We start from the raw sequence: 25436 nt of genomic DNA, 5'->3' as shown, positions 1-25436 counted from the left end.
GGGTATATACCCAGTAATGGGATGGCTGGGTCAAATGGTATTTCTACTTCTAGATCCCTGAGGAATCGCCACACTGACTTCCACAATGGTTGCACTAGTTTACAGTCCCACCAACAGTGTAAAAGTGTTCCTATTTCTCCACATCCTCTCCAGCACCTGTTGTTTCCTGACTTTTTAATGATTGCCATTCTAACTGGGGTGAGATGATATCTCATAGTGGTTTTGATTTGCATTTCTCTGATGGCCAGTGATGATGAGCATTTTTTCATGTGTTTTTTGGCTGCATAAATGTCTTCTTTTGAGAAGTGCCTGTTCATGTCCTTCGCCCACTTTTTGATGGGGTTGTTTGTTTTTTTCTTGTAAATTTGTTTGAGTTCACTGTAGATTCTGGATATTAGCCCTTTGTCAGATGAGTAGGTTGCGAAAATTTTCTCCCATGTTGTAGGTTGCCTATTCACTCTGATGGTAGTTTCTTTTGCTGTGCAGAAGCTCTTTAGTTTAATTAGATCCCATTTGTCAATTTTGTCTTTTGTTGCCATTGCTTTTGGTGTTTTGGACATGAAGTCCTTGCCCACGCCTATGTCCTGAATGGTAATGCCTAGGTTTTCTTCTAGGGTTTTTATGGTTTTAGGTCTAACGTTTAAATCTTTAATCCATCTTGAATTGATTTTTGTATAAGGTGTAAGGAAGGGATCCAGTTTCAGCTTTCTACATATGGCTAGCCAGTTTTCCCAGCACCATTTATTAAATAGGGCATCCTTTCCCCATTGCTTGTTTTTCTCAGGTTTGTCAAAGATCAGATAGTTGTAGGTAAGCGGCGTTATTTCTGAGGGCTCTGTTCTGTTCCATTGATCTATATTTCTGTTTTGGTACCAGTACCATGCTGTTTTGGTTACTGTAGCCTTGTAGTATAGTTTGAAGTCAGGTAGTGTGATGCCTCCAGCTTTGTTCTTTTGGCTTAGGATTGACTTGGCGATGCGGGCTCTCTTTTGGTTCCATATGAACTTTGAAGTAGTTTTTTCCAATTCTGTGAAGAAAGTCATTGGTAGCTTGATGGGGATGGCATTGAATCTGTAAATTACCTTGGGCAGTATGGCCATTTTCACGATATTGATTCTTCCTACCCATGAGCAAGGAATGTTCTTCCATTTGTTTGTATCCTCTTTTATTTCCTTGAGCAGTGGTTTGTAGTTCTCCTTGAAGAGGTGCTTCACATCCCTTGTAAGTTGGATTCCTAGGTATTTTATTCTCTTTGAAGCAATTGTGAATGGGAGTTCACTCATGATTTGGCTCTCTGTTTGTCTGTTGTTGGTGTATAAGAATGCTTGTGATTTTTGTACATTGATTTTGTATCCTGAGACTTTGCTGAAGTTGCTTATCAGCTTAAGGAGATTTTGGGCTGAGACGATGGGGTTTTCTAGATAAACAATCATGTCGTCTGCAAACAGGGACAATTTGACTTCCTCTTTTCCTAATTGAATACCCTTTATTTCCTTCTCCTGCCTGATTGCCCTGGCCAGAACTTCCAACACTATGTTGAATAGGAGTGGTGAGAGAGGGCATCCCTGTCTTGTGCCAGTTTTCAAAGGGAATGCTTCCAGTTTTTGCCCATTCAGTATGATATTGGCTGTGGGTTTGTCATAGATAGCTCTTATTATTTTGAAATATGTCCCATCAATACCTAATTTATTGAGAGTTTTTAGCATGAAGGGTTGTTGAATTTTGTCAAAGGCTTTTTCTGCATCTATTGAGATAATCATGTGGTTTTTGTCTTTGGCTCTGTTTATATGCTGGATTACATTTATTGATTTGCGTATGTTGAACCAGCCTTGCATCCCAGGGATGAAGCCCACTTGATCATGGTGGATAAGCTTTTTGATGTGCTGCTGGATTCGGTTTGCCAGTATTTTATTGAGGATTTTTGCATCAATGTTCATCAAGGATATTGGTCTAAAATTCTCTTTTTTGGTTGTGTCTCTGCCAGGCTTTGGTATCAGAATGATGCTGGCCTCATAAAATGAGTTAGGGAGGATTCCCTCTTTTTCTATTGATTGGAATAGTTTCAGTAGGAATGGTACCAGTTCCTCCTTGTACCTCTGGTAGAATTCGGCTGTGAATCCATCTGGTCCTGGACTCTTTTTGGTTGGTAAACTATTGATTATTGCCACAATTTCAGCTCCTGTTATTGGTCTATTCAGAGATTCAACTTCTTCCTGGTTTAGTCTTGGGAGAGTGTATGTGTCCAGGAATTTATCCATTTCTTCTAGATTTTCTAGTTTATTTGCGTAGAGGTGTTTGTAGTATTCTCTGATGGTAGTTTGTATTTCTGTGGGATCGGTGGTGATATCCCCTTTATCATTTTTTATTGCGTCTATTTGATTCTTCTCTCTTTTTTTCTTTATTAGTCTTGCTAGCGGTCTATCAATTTTGTTGATCCTTTCAAAAAACCAGCTCCTGGATTCATTAATTTTTTGAAGGGTTTTTTGTGTCTCTATTTCCTTCAGTTCTGCTCTGATTTTAGTTATTTCTTGCCTTCTGCTAGCTTTTGAATGTGTTTGCTCTTGCTTTTCTAGTTCTTTTAATTGTGATGTTAGGGTGTCAATTTTGGATCTTTCCTGCTTTCTCTTGTGGGCATTTAGTGCTATAAATTTCCCTCTGCACACTGCTTTGAATGCGTCCCAGAGATTCTGGTATGTTGTGTCTTTGTTCTCATTGGTTTCAAAGAACATCTTTATTTCTGCCTTCATTTCGTTATGTACCCAGCAGTCATTCAGGAGCAGGTTGTTCAGTTTCCATGTAGTTGAGCGGCTTTGAGTGAGATTCTTAATCCTGAGTTCTAGTTTGATTGCACTGTGGTCTGAGAGATAGTTTGTTATAATTTCTGTTCTTTTACATTTGCTGAGGAGAGCTTTACTTCCAACTATGTGGTCAATTTTGGAATAGGTGTGGTGTGGTGCTGAAAAAAATGTATATTCTGTTGATTTGGGGTGGAGAGTTCTGTAGATGTCTATTAGGTCCGCTTGGTGCAGAGCTGAGTTCAATTCCTGGGTATCCTTGTTGACTTTCTGTCTCGTTGATCTGTCTAATGTTGACAGTGGGGTGTTAAAGTCTCCCATTATTAATGTGTGGGAGTCTAAGTCTCTTTGTAGGTCACTCAGGACTTGCTTTATGAATCTGGGTGCTCCTGTATTGGGTGCATAAATATTTAGGATAGTTAGCTCCTCTTGTTGAATTGATCCCTTTACCATTATGTAATGGCCTTCTTTGTCTCTTTTGATCTTTGTTGGTTTAAAGTCTGTTTTATCAGAGACTAGGATTGCAACCCCTGCCTTTTTTTGTTTTCCATTTGCTTGGTAGATCTTCCTCCATCCTTTTATTTTGAGCCTATGTGTGTCTCTGCATGTGAGATGGGTTTCCTGAATACAGCACACTGATGGGTCTTGACTCTTTATCCAACTTGCCAGTCTGTGTCTTTTAATTGGAGAATTTAGTCCATTTACATTTAAAGTTAATATTGTTATGTGTGAATTTGATCCTGTCATTATGATGTTAGCTGGTGATTTTGCTCGTTAGTTGATGCAGTTTCTTCCTAGTCTTGATGGTCTTTACATTTTGGCATGATTTTGCAGCGGCTGGTACCGGTTGTTCCTTTCCATATTTAGCGCTTCCTTCAGGAGCTCTTTTAGGGCAGGCCTGGTGGTGACAAAATCTCTCAGCATTTGCTTGTCTGTAAAGTATTTTATTTCTCCTTCACTTATGAAGCTTAGTTTGGCTGGATATGAAATTCTGGGTTGAAAATTCTTTTCTTTAAGAATGTTGAATATTGGCCCCCACTCTCTTCTGGCTTGTAGGGTTTCTGCCGAGAGATCCGCTGTTAGTCTGATGGGCTTCCCTTTGAGGGTAACCCGACCTTTCTGTCTGGCTGCCCTTAACATTTTTTCCTTCATTTCAACTTTGGTGAATCTGACAATTATGTGTCTTGGAGTTGCTCTTCTCGAGGAGTATCTTTGTGGCGTTCTCTGTATTTCCTGAATCTGAATGTTGGCCTGCCTTGCTAGATTGGGGAAGTTCTCCTGGATAATATCCTGCAGAGTGTTTTCCAACTTGGTTTCATTCTCCGCATCACTTTCAGGTACACCAATCAGACGTAGATTTGGTCTTTTCACATAGTCCCATATTTCTTGGAGGCTTTGCTCATTTCTTTTTATTCTTTTTTCTCTAGACTTCCCTTCTCGCTTCGTTTCATTCATTTCATCTTCCATTGCTGATACCCTTTCTTCCAGTTGATCGCATCGGCTCCTGAGGCTTCTGCATTCTTCACGTAGTTCTCGAGCCTTGGTTTTCAGCTCCATCAGCTCCTTTAAGCACTTCTCTGTATTGGTTATTCTAGTTATACATTCTTCTAAATTTTTTTCAAAGTTTTCAACTTCTTTGCCTTTGGTTTGAATGTCCTCCCGTAGCTCAGAGTAATTTGATCGTCTGAAGCCTTCTTCTCTCAGCTCGTCAAAATCATTCTCCATCCAGCTTTGTTCCGTTGCTGGTGAGGAACTGCGTTCCTTTGGAGGAGGAGAGGCGCTCTGCATTTTAGAGTTTCCTGTTTTTCTGTTCTGTTTTCTCCCCATCTTTGTGGTTTTATCTACTTTTGGTCTTTGATGATGGTGATGTACAGATGGGTTTTCGGTGTGGATGTCCTTTCTGTTTGTTAGTTTTCCTTCTAACAGACAGGACCCTCAGCTGCAGGTCTGTTGGAATACCCTGCCGTGTGAGGTGTCAGTGTGCCCCTGCTGGGGGGTGCCTCCCAGTTAGGCTGCTCGGGGGTCAGGGGTCAGGGACCCACTTGAGGAGGCAGTCTGCCCGTTCTCAGATCTCCAGCTGCGTGCTGGGAGAACCACTGCTCTCTTCAAAGCTGTCAGACAGCGACATTTAAGTCTGCAGAGGTTACTGCTGTCTTTTTGTTTGTCTGTGCCCTGCCCCCAGAGGTGGAGACTACAGAGGCAGGCAGGCCTCCTTGAGCTGTGGTGGGCTCCACCCAGTTCGAGCTTCCTGGCTGCTTTGTTTACCTAAGCAAGCCTGGGCAATGGCGGGCGCCCCTCCCCCAGCCTCGCTGCCGCCCTGCAGCTTGATCTCAGACTGCCGTGCCAGCAATCAGCGAGACTCCGAGGGCGCAGGACCCTCCGAGCCAGGCGCGGGATACAGTCTCGTGGTGCGCCGTTTTCCAAGCCGGTCTGAAACGCGCAATATTCGGGTGGGAGTGACCGGAGCTTTCCAGGTGCGTCCGTCACCCCCCTCTCCGACTCGGAAAGGGAACTCCCCGACCTGTTGCGCCTCCCAGGTGAGGCAATGCCTCGCCCTGCTTCGGCTCGCGCACGGTACACGCACCCACTGGCCCGCGCCCACTGTCTGGCACTCCCCAGTGAGACGAACCCGGCACCTCAGATGGAAACGCAGAAACCACCCGTCATCTGCGTCGCTCACGCTGGGAGCCGCAGACCGGAGCTGTTCCTATTCGGCCATCTTGGCTCCTCCCCCTCGTCCTAGAATGTTTAATATTTTTTCATCAACTGTGCTTTTATAATGTATTTCAAGAACATTATGTTAGGATGTATGCATCCATTTTTAATAGAATTGAAATAAAATTTGCTGAATATTTAATAATATATTTATACTATAAAAGTATTTACTGGTTTTGAAATCAGTGCATAGAAAAATATTTAAGCATATAAAATAATAATCTTAATATTTTAAGTTAATAAATTATATAAACTGTACAATGCTTTCAAGTATAACTTTACTTTGTCCTCATTCATATTTCTAATTTTCTCATGGGAAATGTTAAATTAATTAAGTAGGAGGCCATATCAGCCTAAGGCTATCATTGCATTTTTAGTTTCTGTGTAACAAAATGCTACCTAAATATGTTTGATGGTTAATATTGAGTGTCAACTTGATTGGACTGAAGGATGCAAAGTATTGTTCCTGGTGTGTCTGTGAGGGTGTTACCAAAGGAGATTAACATTTGAGTCAGTGGACTAGGAGAGGCAGACCCACCCTCAATCTGGGTGGGCACCATCTAATCAGCTGCCAGACAGGCTAGAATAAAACAGGCAGAAGATGGAAGAGCAGACTTGCTGAGTCTTCCGGCCCTCGTCTTTTTCCTGTGCTGGATCCTTCCTGACCTTGAACATCAGACTCCATACTCTTCAGATTTGGATTCTTGGACTTACACCAGTGGTTTACCAGGGGATCTCAGTCCTTTGGCCACAGGCTGAAAGCTGCACTGTTGGCTTCCCTAATATTGAGGTTTAGGGACTCAGACTGGCTTCCTTGCTCCTCAGCTTGCACACGGCCTACTGTGGGACTTCACCTTGTGATGGTATGTGAGTCAATACTCCTTAATAAACTCCCTTTCATATATACTTCTATCCTATTAGTTCTGTCTCTCTAGAGAACTCTGACTAATACATTATGCCAACTAAAAGAAACCTAATTTAGGAATATAATTTTAGTAACAAATAGCTGGGTTGCAGGCAATTACAAGACAGCCAACTGGTCACTAATGCCCAAATAAAGCAAACACCTAGCTGTAGCTGGTCAGGTAATTTCTCTACTTGGCTTCTGTGTTCAGCCTTTGAAAGCCTGTTGCTCACACTGCTGGATGGAGCTCTTTAAACTTCTTCTGATTGTGAGTGTAGCCCAATTTGTTACTCATTTTTTGCTTAAATAAGCCCTTTTAAATGTATTATGTCTAGAGTTTTTTTATTTTAACAACAGTGAACATGAGAAAAGCTTTATGTTACAAAACCAGACATTGAGATATACATATATTTTTCCCTGATGGTACTAAAAACAAATAGGTAATGATTACTTTAGCAAGCCCCACAATTGTCCCTCATACATAAATACAAAAAAGGATGCTTCTCAGGAGTATAATTTCAGCACAAGTTTCAAAATGACTTGGCATGATTTGGGAAGGTATACTCATTTGGGTTCACTAAAGACAATAATAGAGTACTTTTGACTCAGAAAGGGCATATTTTGACCTATACCCTTTCCACTCCTGGATTCATCCACAGCAGATAGATTTTAAGGTGCTGCTCCTGGAATGCACGCCTTCCTGTAATCCCTCTGCCTTCAGTGTGGGTATGACCTGTGTCTTGGTTCTGAAAACAGAATATGGCAAATGTGTTGATGCATGACTCACTTGATTACATTACATTATATGAGGCTGTTTTGCCTGCAGGCTTGCTCCTCTTATTTGCTTGATGAAATAACTGGACATATTGGGGAGGTCCAAATGGCAAGCAACTGCTTGTGGTATCTCAGAGATATGGGCCGCCTTGAGGAGTAAAGGGAAGTCTTGACTTTCTCGGGTCTGTATCAGAAAGAAACTGAATGTTCCCAACAGCCCTATGAACTTGGAAGAGATCCCTGAGCCTCGGGCGAGAAAACAGCCCTAGCAGACACCTTGATTATAGTCTTGCGAGACTCTTGCAAGGACCCAGCTAAGCCATGCACAAATTTCTGACCTATAGAAACTGTGAGATAATAAATACATGTTGTTTTAAGTTGCGGATTTTGTATAATTTCTTATACAGCAGAAAAACAAATGCACAACCCCTTTCAGTCTCCTACTTGCTCTATTTGCTATAGGCAACCAGCCTTCCAAATTGCCATGCTTCTTTAACTAGATGCACATGACATCCAGCCTCTTGCCCCATGATCCAGATCCATCTTCACTCTCACCACCCTATTAATACATATATACTCTTCATGTTTCTAAAACTGAATCATCGTTTAGCATCAGCATCACTCAATCATCATTCCTGTGTCACTCCTGCAGATCCTCCAAAATAGAGCTAGTCCCTCTGACACAATCAAGTCCATCAACATCATTAAGAGAAAAACGTTTGCTATTTCCTCCTCACTTAAAGTAGGGTTGGACATAAAGCATTCAATATCATTTTATTGGTATAATTTGTGCAGCATTCATGAATGAATTCATTTTTCTGAGTTACATTTCAGATCCAAAGAAAATTCAATTGCTTTGATTCTCCAAAAATTATTTGGTACTTAAAATAAAGCTTTATGAAATTATTTCCACTGAGTACAAAATTACACTGTGGGCTTTGGGGGATTATACCTAAGAATAATAAAAATAAAGGCGCTTGCATTTATTCCATTCGAATGAGGAAGGAAACAATTAACTTACCTGGCCAGGCTTAGAATTTTCACATACAATAATATCATATTCCCTGGCAAGTTCGGGTGGATTGTCATTGACATCCAGAACTCTAATACCCACTGCGACATGGCTCAGCAAATCAGGATTATCTGCAAAATACACAGGAATGTATTTAGTATTTCCATGCACACTTTAGAGGCTCGGTTTAAAACAAATCTCTTTAATACTGTAGCTTGTCACTGGTTCCACATGCCGTAGCAGGACTTTTGGCCAACGACAACTTTATGAAGGCGCTCTTTGCTAGAACTCATTAACTTACAGGAAAATGAAAAATGAACACCATGGCATGACATGAATGCCAAAATGATATTTTGTCATATCAAGGAAATTACATGTTATCAGGAACTTGAGTGGGAGAAAGTTGTCAGAATTCATTGTATGCTGTCAGAGTCTACAGGATGAACAATTGGTTTCATCATTAATCTAAGAAAAACACAGCAGTTGGTAAAAAATAATTACATAATCTTTAAAAAAGTTTACTGTTCAAATCTAACTAAACTCAAAGAAAACAAAAAATAAATTTCTTTACACAAAGAATCATTTTCTTATGGCAGAATATATGTAGAGTGTGATGTTAAGTCACACTCGGGGAAAAATAAAGAATAATTGAAATCAAAATTTAGCATGAGATTCATACATGCAATTTACATGTAACTCTCATAGATATCAAAATATATTCAATAGTTTCAAAAACATCTTAAACTAAGACTTTTTATCTTTTCAGTGGGTTTATTAATTCTGAGATGTAACAAAAACGTAAATGTCTGGTATATTTTACAAGTCCAAGCTAGAGATTCAGAATACATAATGAACAAATTAAATCTCTCTGTCTGGCTTTCTCTTTGCTAATGTATCTGTCATTCTCTGAAGCAATTCAAATTTAAATTGTAACAACATACAATACATTAATAATAAGACTAGTAAAAAAGATACAACAATATTGGGAAAAAGGGAATAAATACTTATAGAGAAGTTATTCATGACAGTAAGAAAATAGATGGGTTAAAAAGTATCTTAAGTAACTCTAACATAAATAGAAAATCTAAGTAGCGCTGTATTAAAGTAACTGGAGAAAATAAATTTTTCAGTAAAAAGCTAATTTTTGCAAAGAGAGAAAAAAATTTGTCCCAGGTTTTTTACTTAAAGTAACAGGTAATTACAGTCTACACATTTTTCCCCTAGAAAATATAAGAAAGAGGAAATATTTCAAAATTTTTATTTATTTAGTTATTTATTTTGCTTGTGAAACTTTGGAACCAATACTAGACACTACCACTCACGACACATATTAAGTGTCAACTGCCTAAACAAAATAATAGTAAACACACTCCACTGAGTTGTTCTTGATAATTCTTGATCAGTTTTGTCCCAGGAATGTTTGTTTAGCTCAACAATAAAAGACGGAAGAGGTACAGAAAAGAAGTAAATTTTTATAAAGATACAATAAAAATTATTCACAAGTTAGTGAATTAAAGGAAGGATGATAAAGCATATACATAATCACTCAAGAACATATTAAGAAATACAAAAAATAAAATGCAATATTCATATATTCTAAAAACCATCCAATAAAACAACAAATGACAATAAAAATTGCATCATACATCATTCTTAATGGTGAAAAATCTAAGAATTAAAGGAACCTATGAATAAATCTAACAAAGTATATGAAAGACCCATATGCAGAATACTTTACTGAATTTCATTAAAGAAGATATAAAGATATTAAGAGCTGTATTACGTCTGCGGTTAAAGAGACAAAATATCACAAATAAGGACGTACCATCCAGATTGATGGTATTTTCAATGTAATCTAATACAAATCCAAGGAAAGTTGTTCATAGCAATTGAAAACTGCTTCTAATATTTATAAACACTAAGATAATTCAGACTTGTATGAAGAAGAGGAATAAAGCAGAGTTGCACGCTGGGTGTGGTGGCTCACGCCTGTAATCCCAGTATTTTGGGAGGCTGAGGTAGGAGGAACACCTGAGGTCAGGAGATCGAGACCAGCCTGGCCAACATGGAGCAACCTCGTCTCTAGTAAAAATACAAAAATTAGCCAGGTGTGGTTGTGCATGCCTGTACTCCCAACTACTGGGGAGGCTGAGGCAGGAGAATCGCTTGAACCTGGGAGGCGGAGGCTGCAGCGAGCTGAGCTCACGCCACTGCACTGCAGCCTGAGTGACAGAGTGAGACTCCTTCTCAAAAAAAAAAAAAAAAAAAAAAGGAGAGTTGCTGTACCATTTATCAAGGCTTACTACACTTAACACCCTATGACTATGTCACAGGGATAGACAAACAGAACAGAAACACAAAACAGAACCCAGCCAAAGACCCACTATACATAGAAATTTAATATATGGTGATGATGGCATTACAGATCAATGGTGAACGTACGGGTTAATCAATAAATAGTACAACTTGTTATTCACATAATAATAATAGTAGTAACAATAAGAATAATGACATTGATCTTATGTTACACTTACACAAAAACATGTTTTAAATTATTACAGACAAGTATATAAGGCAAAATCATACATATTTTGGGAAAAATGGTTAGCATTAATATGTGCACTTAAGTTACATGCACAATTTCAAAACACAAAATTCACTAAAACAAGAAGGAAGAATTGATAAATTTGATTGCACTAAAACGTGATTTCTTACTCAGTTTCTCCAAATACATCATGAAGAGGAAAAAAATTACAATTTGGGTGAACACATTTGTGGCACACGTAACTGACAAAGGACTTGTATCTGTAATATATAATTTAACATATTGAAACAATTTTAAAAGCCAACACAATATAAAAATAGGCAAATATTAATGGCCAATAGTTAATAGGAAATATAAATAAAAAATAAACATGAAAAAAATTCAGTCTCATTAGTATGAAAAAAAGTAGGTTAATCAAAATAAGTTAACATTTAACATAAGCCAGACTAACACAATACTAAGAAGTTTGGCAAGATTTCTCCAAATGCTGGATTGAATATAGACAAAGAAAGGCCTATAAAGTTAACTCATAAGGAATAACTTGTATATTCTCATGCTCTAGATGATGTAATTTCCCTGATTTATACCTATACGAAAACTCTTGAATATACATACTATCAGTACAATTAATGGCAACAACGACAATAGGAAAATAAAAATATTCAACAACTCCTAAATGGATACAAAACTTTGATGCATTTATATCATACAGAAAATAAATAACAACACAGCCACTATGTGAAGCAATCTTAGAAACAAATTGTTGTTTTCAGAAATGTGTCAGAAGACTGCATTCAAGTATTGTAAAATTTTGTAAAAATAGAAAACACGTAAAAGTAAATATTATACTGTAAAACTAATAAGATAATGTTTAGGATAATGCTTTTGTAACTCTAATTCTTAAGTACAGAGATGTGTTAAAATCTGTTTATTATTGTATTTTGCAAGATCTTTGTAGATATCAAGAATTACATTATATATATGTTAAAAAGTTATAAGACATCTTGAAAGTAATATATTAATACCTTCATATATAATTTATATTGGCATAGTTAATAACTGATTATCTACTTATAGTAAAAGATAATATGATGCTTGTATATTATTATATTAATTATATATTATATTGATAAATGAATATATACATTAAATTAAATTACTTGCTTTAAATATATGTTTACTTATTATGAAAATGCTAAAACTTCTTTTAGAAACTAACATTAAGTATCACTTTATTTTGTTATTACATTATTTCAAAACTAACATAATAGTCAAAATGCTTATTTTATAAATTATAAAAAATTGAAATTGACACAGTTTAAATGATTTATCTCAGCAAAGGGTTATATTCTACTTCTTTTGACTCTCTATTACCACTACATACATATATATTTTCTATTCTACATATCATAAAAGATTTTATGTATTCCTATATCTCCCAATTTTAAGCAGACAAAAGCAATCTCTTTTAAAAATCTGGGGTAAGAATAATTTTGTAAGCTCTAGTCATAGGTATCAGCAACCTTACTTGTTCCTGAGTAAGTAACTCTCTGCTCTTTTTTTTCTGAGATGGAGTCTCGCTCTGTCGCCCAGGCTAGAGTGCAGTGGCGCGATCTCCGCTCACTGCAAGCTCCGCCTCCCGGGCTCACGCCATTCTCCTGCCTCAGCCTCCCGAGTAGCTGGGACTACAGGCGCCCGCCACCACATCCGGCTAATTTATTGTGTTTTTAGTAGAGACGGGGTTTCACCATGTTAGACAAGATGGTCTCCATCTCCTGACCTCGTGATCCGCCCACCTCGGTCTCCCAAAGTGCTGGGATTACAGGCGTGAGCCACCGCGCCTGGCCAAATCTCTGCTCTTTTTCTGAAAAGGCAGGGTTAAAAGCAACTCCAGTGAAGTAAGAAACTGTGTTTTCTATGAAAGGATTCTGGAAAAACCATATCTTGAGGAGGAATTTGAATAAAAGAACAAGCAAGCAGTTGACTGCTATCAGCTGTCACCTCTCAGTGTCCTACCTCTGCCTTGTTGCAGCTTTCCCCTGGGACTGGAATGTCTTTTCATGCATTCAACACTTGGGCACAGGAAGCTAAATCCTTCTGCTTCAACATAGACTCTGTCCATTATGACCCAATATTACTTTACATCCCTAATGTACAATCACTATTCTGTAACAATGATTAAAAGCATAGCATTTGGGATCAGGGTAATATCAGTTTCGTCTATATACCTACTACCATTCAGTGTCCTGTAGGAAACAGAATTTAATCTTACCTTATTGAGAATGTGACTCATGATACTGCCTGCCCTGTCAGGGGCAACCACAGGAATTACGAAAAACAAAATGTTAGAGTAAATTTAAAGTAATTTCTGGTGCAAATTCAATAACTGCTGTCTGTTACTAAAAGTAGGATGATGTATAAAAATGTGGCTGTGATTTCAGACAATTACGGGTGAAAACTCACTGTCACTTTATAGCCACTCACAGCCTTCTTGCAGCATTCTGGTATTTTATGATATGAGATATTTCTGTAGTTGTGAACTGAAAACTACCCATGGGTCTGTATATATTATTTCTTGTGTCCTTGGGTCAGTATTTTACCCTTTAAATGTCAATCACTCTACCTATAAAATGTAAACCTATTCATGGGATTTACAAGCATTTTGCTAAGGCTACAATTGGATAATTCCTTAAGACCTTAAAGCACTATTTCTATTATTGTTATTATAATTTTTATATTTATGCTTCATTTCTAGAAAACAATTTTCATATTCTTTTGACAGCAGAGTAAATAAAATATATTGAAATCATGCAAACATAAATATAAATCATATTCTCAGCACTCTTCAGGAGCAGAACTTCAATAAATTATTTGCAATTTATTGATGTGCATTAATTATTTAATTTGTAAGCCTATAATGAGAGTTATTTAACTTGCCAAGTTGTGTTTTTGAGAAACAATTAACGGTAACTATGTCACCTTTATAATACTGAGCCTGGGAAAAAGCAGAATGTACATCTTAATAATTTCTGAACATTAAAATAGAAACAAAGCCAAAATATATGCATGTATTTTCCAGCACCAACTATGCTATATAAAAATCATCTGTGCTTTATGCAACATTAATACAATAGGGATTCATGTCATCAGAGTGCCCCCTCTAGAGATAGTGATACAGAGAAAGTGCTATTGCAGTGCAAGTGGAAGCTGTATGCTACAATATGTAGAAGATCTTTTATAACTTGAGAAACAATACATTTTATCCAGTGATTACTTTTGGAAAGACTGATATGTGCGTAACACTATGATGGGCTCTGGAGAACACAGAACAACAAAATATGCCATTCTTCCAGATTTCCCACTTATGGACATTGAATGGAAAAAATAAATACTAATTTTTTCTTAAATATTATGACTTAAATGTTTAATTTACTTTTAGCCCAAAGCCATTATTATTTAAATATGTGCCACCCAAACAATCTAAATCATGTCTATGAGTGTATGCCTTCTAGGGAATTTGGTAGATTTCTAATCTGATTATTCATATTCGAAAATTAGTATTAAAATATTTGTCAAATATATAAATAGGTTAATATAATATTGCAGATTATTTTCCTAAAAATGTGCTTTTATTGCTTTCATTATGAAAATTCACTCAAAATGAAAAGACTTATCTACTACTATAATAAAAATTTACAGGGAATATGAACTTAAATAATCACATTTATAGCTGTCTAAGTTTCATAAATGCCCATGAGAATAAAGATGGTTTATAAATTGTATTTTTGGTCTGTCTGATTTAGATTTCTACAAAAAGACTTCCTTATAGGAAAATTTAGAACTAAAATTACGCTCACTCTTTTGAATACTTACTGTGGGCTGATGCTGGAACATTTTAACGTGCTTGGTTAATGCTTTGTTAACAAATATGTTTCCATTATTTTCTTTAATAAATATGTAACAATAAGTTTTGCAAACAGGTGCTCAAATGAAAACAAACTATCCACTGAAGTGTATTTGTTTGATTTGAAATGAGAGTAGTTTTTCCATTGTAAAATCTTGTATATGAAAGTCATATTAAGTTTTAGGTAAAAAAAAGTGAGCTAAATCAATTAATACATATTATAAACTACTTTATAATATTATTAAATCTACTTAAACAATAATTTATATGTAAAACTCTCACAATGTCTGGTACATGCTGGTGCCACTAATATGCTTCTTTTTCTCTTTTTAAAATATATTATTTAAATATTAGTAAAAAAATCAAATATTGTATTCAAAATAATTTGCTATAATTTATATGAAAGGTGTATATCATATATAATAAATTACTCCTCAAATATCCCTTTACTGTATCCATATAAAAAGTTTTAAAATAAAGCATTCTGTGAATTTTATGCAACAGAATATTAAACCAACTCTGTGTTTAAGGTCTGTTATTTCATAGGAAGGAGCATAACACATGTGTAGAAATATTTCAAAAATTACAAAGCATTTAGAAACACATCACATAAAACTTATCCCATATATTTATTCAACTTTTGTCAGTTTACAGTAAGTGCTCTCATTTATTACATAGTTATCATACAAATTCTAGATTGAAGTGAATTATTTAAAATGAATCTTGACTCTTTTCAGTACATTATTTTGTTCCAGTTGCCTACAAATCCTCCAATAATTCCTTATATATATCATTAATATTATTACCTGAGAGTAACAGGAGTTAGAAGCTTTAAAATTAAAGCTGTGCCTTTGCTGTTAGGAATGAACAGTTTGTTCCGTTAACCAGAACTACAAAGTCAAAGTAATTTACTTCTAGTTGAAAGTAATTACATTGAGAGAATGTAAGAAATTTTATTGATTATAAAGTAAATGAAAAATATGTATTCTATTCTTGTGAAAATGTCACAATTGGCCCACTCAATTATATAAGAAAATCTACCAAATATAACATTTATTTTCTACTTTTTGTAATAATTCAGTTTTAACATGTTTTTTCTATCTTGGCCTATTTGTGTATAATGCCTGTGAACTTTTCTATCTTTTATCTTTATAGAGTATATAGGATTTACCTTGTGATGAACTTTTATGCTGTCTTTTGCATTTATAATTACAATCATATTTTTAATGCTGCTTAGAACTTTACTAACAAAATGGATTATAAGTTTATTCTTTCTTTTTCTGGGTGTGCAATCTAATTATAATAAAAATTTCCTTATCAGATAGAATCAACATCAAAAATAATAATGTTAATTAAAGCAAAACAGCTACTATGTAAAATAATTAATAAAAATAATGATATATATATCTTAAATGTTTGTATAAATATATTGAAATGCATAATTACTCATCAAACTGCAATCTCTCAATGTAGGAGTATGGACCTAACTCTGAGAACAGATTTGTTGCTGTTCGGGGTTACCGCCACCATTCTTGTAAAGATAACACACTGAGTTATTTATGAAGCTATTTATGAAGCCCAAAATTGATTGATTCTAAGTGAGGGAAGAACTTGAAGATTCTTTCAAAACACTAAGCGTGGCAACACTTCTAATTCTATAAAATTACCTGAGATTTTATAATTGCCTAACTGTTCTCCTTAATTGGAACATAATTTTAGCAAATCTCTTTTACGAAGTCTTGGGAAACTTTCAACTTAAAGTACGTTACACAAATTCTGAATCCATTCTGTGCGTATATCCCATTATTTTGTTTAATATTTAAATAAACTACATAATTACAATAAGAAGTTTGACTGGTTTGGAAATAGAACTTAAAAAAAAAATCCACCTTAGTCAGGAAAGAGCAACTGATTAAAACTGGCCTGCCATCACAAAGGATCGTAAAATGGAATAAAATATATAAAAAAGAAAATAGATAATGCTAAGAATGCTCTCTGGGAGAAGAGACTTACATAATCTGAGCCCCAGGACTATCTCAGGCTTTGATAATACATTCATTATGACCAAGTGAGGGATATCCTAGGAAAAGAAGACTGGTTGTTTAACATTTAAAAATCAGTGAATATAATTCACTGCACACATTCAATACACACATAATAAAAGTTAACAAATATGACATTTTTAACAAGAAATAAAGAACACTTAGCAAGTTACAAATAGAAGGAACTTTCTCAACCTGAACAAAACTGTAAGTATGATCACCCTTATCAGTGAATATTGAATGCTTTATCCCAAGGATCAGAAATACACAGAAATGTAAGGATATATGCTCTCAGAACTTCTCCTGAACACTATCTTTAGGGTTATAGTTAGAGTAAATAGTAAAAGAAATAAAGGTGATGTAAATTGCAAAATAAAAAACAAATTTATTATCTATGAAGATTTATTATCTATGAAGATTTATTATGATTATCTGTGAAGAAAATACCATATAATATACAAAAAAATAGAATTATTAAAACAGTCTAGCAGTATCACAGGATACAAGTTCGGTATTTACATATATTTCTATCAGAATGAAAGTAAAGGAAGATTTTAACATCTAATTTATATAACATGAATAAACATGAAAACAAATACGTGAAATATTTGTATGCTGAATTCTACATATGTTGCTTTGAGAAATGTTTAAAAGACCTAGATAACTGAAAACATACTGTGTTTACTCATGGATAAAATGCTCAATGTTGTTCATTGAGGTGTCCATGCTCCCAAATTGAAACTTAGATTCAGTGTAATACCAACCAAAAATCTGATATTGTTGAATAATTTGATAAGCTGATTTTAAAAGTTATATGCAACAAAAACTGTTCTAAAGTAACCCAAACAATTTCAAAAAGAAGGAAGAAAAATGTAGGAGAACTCACACTATCTGATTTTGTGTCATTATAAAACTATAGCAATCATAGCACCGTAGTATTAGTATATACATTGTCAGTGGTACCAATGAGAGCCCAGAAATTGATAAATACACAAATGCTCAAGGGTTTATGGACAAACTAGCCATAACAATTAATTGAGAAAATGATAGCATTAAGACAAATGGTGGATCCATTGTAAATTCATATTAAAGAAAATTAAACTTGACTCTTACCACTCATCATATATAAAACATGGCCCAAAGGAAACCATAGATATAAATATAAAACCTCAAAGTTTAAATATATAAAACTAATAAAGGAAATTTTTGTTACCTTTTGTTTGGCAAAGAATTATTAGAAAAAAACACAAAAGAAAAAACATAAAAGAAAAAAGCCAATAAATTGTAATTTTCTTTTTTATTTTATTATTATTATACTTTAAGTTTTAGTGTACATGTGCACAATGTGCAGGTTAGTTACATATGTATACATGTGCCATGTTGGTGTGCTGCACCCATTAACTCGTCATTTAGCATTAGGTATATCTCCCAATGCTATCCTTCCCCCCTCCCCCCACCCCACAACAGTCCCCAGAGTGTGATGTTCCCCTTCCTGTGTCCATGTGTTCTCATTGTTCAATTCCCACCTATGAGTGAGAACATGCGGTGTTTGGCTTTTTGTCCTTGCGATAGTTTGCTGAGAATGATGGTTTCCAGTTTCATCCATGTCCTACAAAGGACACGAACTCATCATTTTTTATGGCTGCATAGTATTCCATGGTGTATATGTACCATATTTTCTTAATCCAGTCTATCGTTGTTGGACATTTGGCTTGGTTCCAAGTCTTTGCTATTGTGAATAGTGCCGCAATATACATACCCTTGCGCTTCTCGAGTGAGGCAATGCCTTGCCCTGCTTCGGCTCGCGCATGGTGTGCTGCACCCACTGTCCTGCACCCACTGTCTGGCACTCCCTAGTGAGATGAACCCAGTACCTCAGATGGAAACGCAGAAATCACCCGTCTTCTGCATCGCTCACGCTGGGAGCTGTAGACCGGAGCTGTTCCTATTTGGCTATCTTGGCTCCACCTCCAATAAATTGTAATTTTCAAGAAAATGTTCTTTGAAAAACTTACTAAATACAGCGTTCATTAAGAAAATGAAAAGATAAGACACAAATATGTGAATATATTCAAAAAAATGAACAACTGATTAACTCATATATCTGCATATATTAAAATCTCAAATTCAAACAATAAAAATCTAAATAACTTTATAAAATTTTGCAAAATCCTGAACGGAAAATCCACCAAAGAAGAAAATGCAGATGGCGCATGAAAATATTTTCAACATCATTTCTCTGTGGTGAAATGCAAATAAAAACCACAATAAGATGTCACTACATACTTATTAGAATGACGGGGAAAAATACCCTGGCAACACATGCGGAAGACGTGAAGCAACTGCTGATGGTAATGCAAAGTTGTATAGCCAGTTTGGAAAGCAATTTGGCATGTTTCCATAAACTCGAACATGGTATTTTGTTTGACAGTCCCACACCTGGCTATTTACCCAAGACAAGTTAAAATGTGTGTTCTCTCTCACACACACACACAAACAAAATTGGGCTGGGCACGGTAGCTCACACCTGTAATCCCAGCACTTAGGGAGGCTGGCGTGGGTGGATCAGTTGAGATCAGGAGTTCGAGACCAGTCTGGCCATCATGGTGAAAGCCTGTCTCTATTAAAAACAAATGCAAAAATTAGCCAGGTGTGGCTTCCTGAAAATAATGACTCATAAGCTTGACTCATAAACTTGACTCATTAACGCAAAAGCTTCCTGAAAAGAATGACTCAAAGGTGTTCACAGTATCTACTTGTCATTCTCATTACATTTGAAAAAGGCAAAACTATAGGTAGTTACCAGGACTTGGAGGTGAGAGAAGAGAAATCCCTTTAACTTTTGTGGACGAAGGTTGTGGAAAGTGACTAGATACCTCTGCAAAATTCATTATACTTTACACATTAAAATGGTAATTTTACTATGTAAATTGCTCTCCATGAAAGCTGACTTGTTAACAAGAGTGATGTATTCTGAGGCATTAAATTTGTAGCCAATGTATTTTTTTGTGTCTTTTTTTTTAAATGTTAGACTTCCATTTGACAACATTTTTCTAATGCATCATTCTAACAAAGTTCTTTCCAATGAACTTTTAGTAACAACATAAACTTTATCAATGTATTGCTTCTATTGAAATACTAAATATTATAAATTATTGAAAATATTCCGCATTTATGCTTGTCACTGGGTTGTTGACACCAAGATGATCTGAAACAATAGTTAAGAAGTACCTTATACATAATTTCTGATGATTAACATTTTTATATTTTCATTTCCTTTACCCAGAACTAAGGTGAAAGCAGAAGACATTCCTTATCTTTAACTTTCGACAAGATATTTGTATATGTGTGAGTGCCTGGGTTTGTATCTTGGTTCATTCATTATGAGTGTCATATTTTCATTTATTTGGAAGTATTTGATTTGACTTAGTAGTATGTAGTATCACTTATGTTTTAAAAGGCACATTATGACAGCTGGGTGAATAACAAAAAGTCTAAGATTAAGACCCAAAGCCCAAAGGAAGCTAAGGTTAGGACCCAAAGAAAGCTCTTAAAATACCCCAGGTAAGGGGTGAGAGTTGTTCGAACTGCGGTGGAAGTGAGACAAATGATAGGAAATAGTTGACTTATAAATAGTTTTTAAAGGTATAGCTGACAAAAGTTTCCAATGGATTGGATGTGGAACATGAGAGAGAAGAGACAAATGACTGCATGGTTTATATAAGCAATCTGGACTGTAGTCATCATTCCAAAGATAGATAAGACATCTGAAGAAGATTGAGGGAGAAATCAGATTTTACAGAGATTTACTTGCAGTATGTCGAGTTTGAGACCTCCAGGAGGAGATATTAAAGTGGCTAATATGGAATTCAGGGGAAAAATAACATTGCAGCTGCAGATTAAAATTTGAGAGCTATCCAATCCATGAGACTGAATGAAATCACCTTGGCAACAACTCAAGATACATTTAAAGTGTAAAACTTGGTGTCTCACAATTCAATACACAGAGAAGCAAGGAGGAACTAAACAGCATGCAGAAAGAAGAGCCAATGAAAGATGGAGTTAATCAAAAGGATATTATGTCCGTAAGCCAAAGAAAGAATCTTTTTCTTGAAAGAGTTGTTAATCGTATCAAATGTTGATGCTTTGTTGAGTAGAGGAATAGGATCAGGCTTTGGATTCTGCGACATGGAGGTTGAGAATGATTGTGCTGAAGTAGAAAAGTCAAGAGTCTTGTTAGAATGGATTTAAAACAGCATGGAAGAAAAGAGAGTACAAACTGTGAACAGAGTAAATTATTTCAAGGAGTTTTTCAGTCAAAAGAATAAGATAACAGAGATGTATTTGGAGGAGAATATTAGATCAACAGATGTTTTCAGGTGTTGTTTGCTTTGCATGAATTAATTTTATTTTCAGATAGAAAATAAAGCATGTTTTTGAGGACAGGGGCATGCTTTAGACAGTGAAAAAGTAAGAATTCAGGAAACAGGATAAAATAGAAAGAGCATTGTCTCACAGCAAACAAATAAGAACAGTATAAGGTCATGTGAAGGAGTGGCCAGAGACTTGGCATGGACAGTGCATTTCAGGAACCTGAAGAAAGCCATATTTACAGATATCAACATCCACTAGCTAGGTTGATATATAGGATGGCACGGGAATATGGAAACCCCTTTCTGATTGCTCTTATTTTATAAGTTTTTGGAGAAGCAATGTTATCTGATACAATACATGTAAAGAAATTGGAAGAGGTATTAGAAATTTAATGAAAGGAAACCTATAAAATAAATATCTAGCAATGCTGTGTAAAATTATTTGAGTGATTTGAAGTTTCTTTTGAATAAAGAAACTTGTTCTAATTGTCTTACAATATGATACTAACACTGGGATATTGCAATTAATAAATCATCAAATGTATTGGCACATTAAGTAAATGTGGTGGATATTGTGATTGTCTCATCAAATTGCTCCTTATTGTGTAGAACCTAAAAGGTATGAAAGGAGTTAACCATGAGCAATAATAAAAATATAGGCCTGATGGTCCTGAGTCAGTGTCCACATGCCTTTCATTTTGCTACAATAATTCATCCACTTATGGACAAATTTCATGTATTAAATACATTTTTAAGGCAGTGAAAGGAGATTAATACATTAAAAAAAAACTGAAAGCAGCAACATTTTTAATGGCTATGTAAAATGACAATTTATCTCCCCAGGTTGTGAATGAGAATGCATGAACCCAACTTTAGCGTCACTCATCTTATTACCATGTTACAAGTTAACATACAATTTGTTACTTGTTACTATAATATAGCAATATGAAGGAAAAAGGTGACGTTAAAAAATTCAGAAGATGAAAAATCAGGGAGAATTGGAGACAGAGACCTGATCAAAGCAAATTCATAGCTTAATTTACCTATACACTTTACAGATACATGAGCCAATAAATCTCTTTTAAATTTGAGAACAAATTCAATTATTTTTACTTGTGTGCTTTTTTACATATAAGTGAAAACATTCGAACAAATTCTGGCAGCCACCTCCAAGACGACACCAATTATTCCAGCCTGGTATTCATATCCTTGTATAATGGCTTTCCATATTTAACAAGGTTTTCCATATTTAATAATATTAAATACAATATTGCAGAAGTAACAATGTGTAATTTCTGAGGCTAGGTCATAAAGAAGATGGTTGCCTTCAGGTCACTCATTCTTGGATAACTCACTCTGAGTTGGCCAGCTGCCATGACAATCAAGACACTCAGCAGTCCTATGAAGGAGTCCATGATGTGAAAAACTGAGTTCTTTGCCAAAAACCAGCACCAACTTGCTAGCTATGTAAGTGAGACAAGTTGGAAGCATCTCCCCGGGGCCCAGTCACATTTTGAAATAATTACAGCCCTAATCAAAATCTGGGTGACAACCTCTTGAATACCTCTGAACCTGAATAACCCACGTAAGCTGTTCCCTTATTACTGACCCAAAGAAACTGTGTAACACACTATTGTTTATTGATGTTTTCTGTTACTACATTATGAAGTAATCTGTAATTATATGGCAATGGATTGATACATATATGTATACACAATATTCCTGAAAAGCATTTTGTTTGATTACTTTTGATCATTGGTTAAGGCAATACTGATTTCTTTCTGTGCTATTCCCTTCACGAGCTAAGTAAAAGTGCTAATTAGGATCTCTGTGTGTGCTAAGGGAAATTGGTAATACAAACACATTTGTGGAAGACAAATTGCATACATCAAAATAAGCACATTGATAATAACAAAATAATGTTTATAAGCTACAGGGACTTAAAAATACTCACTCCGAGGTGACGGGTTTTTATATTGTTAGATGCAGCTGCTAACCAAAAATAACTTCATATTAAAGGGCAACAAGGAATACACTCACAAACACTAAATTTCATTTCTATTATCTGACATTAACAGTTGGATTACATTTGAAATTTGTGGATTCTAGTCTTTGGATATGTTTGCATGAGAGTCGAGAAAAAAATAACTAAAAAGACTCAATGAATAAAGAAAACACAAACATTGGTTTGTGGACTCTTATGTCCACAAGTGAAAAAGAGAGCTGAAGCAATGTATACAATATGCAATTTTTGTTGTTTCATTTGTAAATTCCGGAAATAGCAGAAGCTTTCAGACACATTGAAAGTTTAAATAAAGTATCATCTCCCAAACTTTGGCTCTTTTGGAAATTTATCTATTATACAAGCAATGAATGATTAGAGTTTCCTTTTGGTGAACTGACCAGGTCAAAGAAATTTTTACATTTAGTGCACAGAACAAGGTTAAATAGGATATTTGCATTAAATGAAGAATAAATTGTGTAGTGAATCATGAAGTTGTTGAGCTGGTATGATGGGTGGAGAAACTAGGAGCAAAATATATTTATGTATTTAACAAAATTTACTAACCACGTCCTATACGCCAAGACATTCACTAAGTATTTGACAATACTATGATGAACAAAGATAAGTTAGACCAGATTTCTAAACTTGACATGGTTACAAGCCCATAGAGGTGAAAAAATACTACAATGAAATGCAATAAGTGTTATACTTAATGCATGCAGAACATTTAACTGTGGAAGAAAAGAAACTGTACATTTGTCTAAGTTGTTGAAAAACTTTTACAGTTGTGACATTTGAAACAGTTCTTACCAGTAAATAACTTTGGAAAGCAGAGCAAAATGAAAACAGGTCACTGAAAGATGAAAGGGTTATGAAATTATTGAAAAAACCTGGCCTGTTTGGAGACTATGATGAAAAGCGTAATACATATTTTTCAGAGGATTAAGCTGAAAACAGAGAGGGCTGAGTCTTGTTAAGGAAATTGATACACGTGGAGTTTATTTCTTAGACAATCAGGAAATGTGTACGTATCTCTGTGCATGTGTTTGTCATAGGATTGGAACTAAATGGAGCTATGATTTAAATCAAATTGTGGTTAGAAACAATGTTTCTTAACCTTAACTTTACATTAGATTCATATAGGGCAATGGTCCTTAAACTTTAGCATGAATGAGCAACACATGGAAGACCTGGTACAACCAGGGTCGCTGGGCCTCAACCACAGAGTGTCTGATTCACTAGATCTGGGCCAAGGCCTGAGGATCTGCATTATTTGTTCCCATGGAACACACTTTGAGAGTTACTGGTTTGGAATGTAAAATGCTGAAGACCTTCTCCAGGAAAAAATGAATCTCAGAATCTCAGATGAGCAGTGGGTATGGCATTTGAGGTGATTCAAAAATATAATGTGTAGTCAGGTTTGAGATCCAGATATTGTGAAAGATCACTCAGATAACGGTGCAAATGATACAGTCTATGGTACTGTGATGGTTAATTTTATGTGTGAACTTGATTGAGCCATGGAGTGCTCAGATATGTATAGTTACACATTATTCTAGGTGTTTTTGGATGAGAATAGCATTTACATCAGGAGATTGAGTAAAGCAGACAGTCTTTCATATTGTTAGTGGGCCTCATTCAATCAGTTGAAGGCCTGACTAGAACCAAAGTAATTCCCCCCCAATGACAGAGAATTCTCCTGCTTCACAGCTTTGCATGAGTTTTTCTGGTTCTATAGCAGTCTGCCTGCCTTCAGACTCAAAGTGGGATACAGAGTCTGCAGATTTGGGATGTGATAGCTTCCATAATCATGTGAGCCAATTTTTTATAATAAATCTACCTGTTCCCCCTCTCTCTTTCTCTCTCTCAATCTATTTCCAGATCTCAATATATGTACATATGTAAGTGTGTGTATGTGCACATACACATTACACACACACACACCCACGCATCCTCCCTATCGCTCTGTTTCTCTGGAGAATCCTAATACACAAATTCAGACACATTTGGAATCAGAAGAGAATATGCAGGGCAACCTTTACTCATCCCTCACCTCAAGACTGAATCCATGCATTATCCTCTCTATGAAACCTTCACTGATCCTCTTAGAGTGATTAAACTACCAGTTTTGTAGCCCCTAAAAAATCTCTCTTATCCCTAAAAAATCCTCTTTCTGCAGTAATTTTCCATAATGCAATTATCTACTTACCTTGTCTTATGAATAACACTCAAATGCCTCAAAGGCAAAATAATATTCTCAATATCCCTGGTGTCTAAAATACCACACTGACTAGCAAGTATCATTTATTAATATATTCTGCATGAGTTAATTGAAAGATACTTTAGGATAAAGATTATAAAGTACCC

At 35.5% G+C, this 25436-nt stretch overlaps 1 protein-coding gene across 7 annotated transcripts in view; it reads right to left on the bottom strand.

Annotated features, from left to right (window-relative positions):
• Nucleotides 1–25436, bottom strand: part of CDH18 (cadherin 18) — a 1109578-nt gene that overhangs the window by 47238 nt on the left and 1036904 nt on the right. For all 7 annotated transcript variants that reach the window (XM_063811379.1, XM_063811380.1, XM_063811382.1 and 4 more), the window contains one exon: nucleotides 8210–8331. In XM_063811379.1, coding sequence (XP_063667449.1) covers nucleotides 8210–8331 — 122 coding nt within the window. The remainder of the gene's footprint in view (nucleotides 1–8209; nucleotides 8332–25436) is intronic.

The sequence above is a fragment of the Pan troglodytes genome, chromosome 4 (genome assembly GCF_028858775.2).
Source record: "Pan troglodytes isolate AG18354 chromosome 4, NHGRI_mPanTro3-v2.0_pri, whole genome shotgun sequence".
Lineage (NCBI taxonomy): Eukaryota > Metazoa > Chordata > Mammalia > Primates > Hominidae > Pan > Pan troglodytes.
This window is presented reverse-complemented; position numbering and strand designations above follow the sequence as displayed.